This window comes from Pygoscelis adeliae, unplaced genomic scaffold, assembly GCF_000699105.1.
Source record: "Pygoscelis adeliae isolate BGI_AS28 unplaced genomic scaffold, ASM69910v1 Scaffold429, whole genome shotgun sequence".
In the NCBI taxonomy this organism is placed as follows: domain Eukaryota; kingdom Metazoa; phylum Chordata; class Aves; order Sphenisciformes; family Spheniscidae; genus Pygoscelis; species Pygoscelis adeliae.
The window spans coordinates 360,215-363,273 of record NW_008825561.1 but is presented as its reverse complement, the minus strand read 5'-3'; the positions used below and the strand labels follow the sequence as shown (position 1 = coordinate 363,273).

At 39.5% G+C, this 3,059-nt stretch overlaps 1 protein-coding gene across 1 annotated transcript in view; it reads right to left on the bottom strand.

The window, feature by feature from the left end:
- Positions 1–3,049, bottom strand: part of UBR7 (ubiquitin protein ligase E3 component n-recognin 7 (putative)) — a 22,380-nt gene extending 19,331 nt beyond the window's left edge. Inside the window, exon 1 of the mRNA XM_009332383.1 lies at positions 2,999–3,049. Within this exon, the coding sequence (XP_009330658.1) occupies positions 2,999–3,049 (51 nt within the window). The remainder of the gene's footprint in view (positions 1–2,998) is intronic.
- Between the last annotated feature and the right edge of the window lie 10 nt (positions 3,050–3,059).

The window sequence follows — 3,059 nt, the reverse complement described above, 5'->3', positions numbered from 1 at the left end:
TTTGAAGCACCAACCTCCAGGCCTATGCCACTCCTCACTGTCTACCTACTACAACATGGTACTGTTGTGGTCACTGAAAAAAAAGTATGCTACCACAGGAAAAAAAAAAAGTACCTTTTCCCTTTAAAGGTTCGCACAAACTTTATTCTTTGCTTCCTGTATTTATATCTAAACTTATTTTTAAAAAAATCATTAAAAACCAGCACTATGTAGACATTAATTACTTAAAAAAAAGAAAAAGCAAAGAATTGTGTTAAGTGCAGCTTTTATAATCATGTTCTGATTTTTTTTCCTTTTACATTTACCACAAAAGAAATATCTTTTCATTGATTTTACTCCAAGGGAAAACATAGGAAATCACTTTTTTGCACAGAGGAGTAAAGTCATGGACCAGAAACTTACTTCCCCACAGGATGTTTCAGATGGAGTGTTGCAATTTTGCATCACTAAGGCAAAATGAGGAATACTTCTATCAAGCATCACACAGGGCTCTCCCACTCTGGCCATTCTGATAGACCCATATTTAAAAACCTTTGTAGTTACTTTTTTTTTTTTTTTAAATAGAAAACAGTCACTCTCTTCATTGCTTAACAGTTTGAAAGAAAAGGCTCTTTCCAGCCTTCACTCAGAACTTCAGTCTTGTGATTAGATCAGGCATATGCAATTGCTTCAAAACAGCTATGGAAACTAGAAATTGAGCTAAGTGTCAATCAGTTGTAATCTACTGATCTGATTAGAGGCCTTCACAAATGTTTGATGACGATTGCAAATAACAGCCAAGCAGATAGGAATGATGCAATACCCAACAGTTTTGGGGTCAGCTCTTGTACAGGAATAGAGGAACAAGAACATCTGTAAATACGGTATTAAAAATATTATAGTCCACAGCCAAAAAGGCAAGGATAGCAGTCGTACTTTTAAGGAGTGCATCCATGTGGTTCCTTCTTGTGGTTCCTTGGGGTGTTGCTGAATGTGCTCCAGTGCTAGTTTGTTGTAAGTCTCGTTGATTTCAAAAACGTAATAAAAAGCTGCAGCACTTGCTAACAAATACAACCCCACGCCAATCCATCCCATCCTCTGGCGGAAGTTCATCATTCTCCATGCTCTGCACCTGGAACAAAAGGCAACGTATATATTCAGTGCAGCTTGGAGAAAGAGGGGACACAGATGAAGCTGGGTTTTCATAAGTTAACTTTTCATTACACATTAGTAAAAACAGCACACACATCCATTTCTGAAGACCTGAGTTCTCTCTACATCAGAGAAAAATCATACTACTACGCCAGCAACAGGCTAAGGGTAATTACATACAATGCTCCATTGATGGCTCTGGCTAGTTTAGGGCCTGCTAGCTATCAAGTTGTACCAGGCTAAAGTCAAGTACTGAATGAACAAAACAGAAGTCATGAATTGGATAAGTTACTTAACGCCATCTGCCCTCAGTGTCTCTAGCTGCAGGGTGGGGATAATACAAGACTTTCTATAAATATGGGAAGTTCATAAAGTTCTTTGATGTCTGCAAGACAAACACGCTGCTAGCCAGCCAGGAACAGGAGCATCACTGGTTGTTTGCAGTGTAGCAACATCCAGTTTTACTAAACTCTAGCTGAGTGCCCATCTATGAACCATATAAAAGGATGTTTTCAATTTGAACGTGAGCAGATATGTACTAAAGGTATGTATTTCTACCCATTTGTACACGTGAAGATACTATACGCATGTTACTTGCGCCTAACTGTATTTCTGCTCTACCTGTGTGAACAGTCACAGTATGCCTTCTGGAGGAAAAGAGTTGAACATCCATACTAGTAACTGACTCGGTGCCGAACAAACCAGACACCAGTCAACTGGCACTTTTCAGAAGAAGCACAAATTATTGAAGCACCACAGACACTACTGGGCTCAATCTCAGCTGCTTTAAGATCTCCAGCTGACTCTATGGGTCTAGGTGAGTTGAGACACTCTTCAAACCGGTCACAAACACTCTAGCTGAAGTACCTCCACTCCTACCAAGAAGTCATCACCACCTTCCCTCAAAATAGCCCTTGGGCAGAGAACCACTGCTTCACTGCAGCTGGTTAGAGTTCTCCTAACAAATATGCTTTTTCAGACTGTTGGGGTTTTACCTTTCCTACCTTTTTTAAGAGAGAGGTTAAATCAATTTATGCAGTACTGTTTTAAAAAAATATATCAGGCTTTAAAAATACTGGGCAGAAATGCTTATTTAAGGATGATGTATGCATACAGAACAATAATTATTAATGGAAGTACGACAGAGTTCAGCATAATTGATTAAAAAAAAAAAAATCACTACACCTTTCTAAATCCCCCTTCCTGAGGCCAGACTAATCCGTCTGGTTAGCAATCTTAAAAGACTTCCTGGTTTTCCACATCTGAAGGATATCCTCAATCCTGACCTGACAGAATCTGATCAGGGTAGCCCTGGAGAAGTTGTTCCGGCCCTCACACTGCTGCATTTATGGTGGCTAAGAATCAAACATACAGTGACAATAAATACCTGAGAATGCCACTACTTACATCTGTGACAGCTATTTGTCGTTCAGCTCATCCTTCTATATAGCTTAACAGTATGAGTCCCTTTAATACACCAAGTTAATACTTAATTTTAGTAGGACAACCAAAAAAAAAAAGCTGTTAATTCACTGGGTAAAAACTTAAAATTCCAGAGTCCACGTTTACCCAATAGCTAAATCACTATCCGTTTCTTCCAGTAGTTAGGCATTTCAGAGGTGGCTAACAAGTAGTCACCTTCAGAAAAAACAAATTTTCAAGAGGAATACACATATTGAAAGCACAAACACTATAAAAATTGCAGTAGGTTTAAGAAAGTAAACATTGGTTGCTTTTTCTCCTGCCCTTACTAGGCAGCAGTAGCCAGAAGAGGAAGAACCCTGAGCTCTGGGTTACACCGAAAGGGGCAGAGATAACGCTTACAGTTTTCCCATTCTTATTTTCCGTTTCGAGACACTATTTTTACTTGCAGCTTTCGGAGATACCCGCGATGGTTATCGAAGTCGTTCACCCCCATTCCGCGGGTG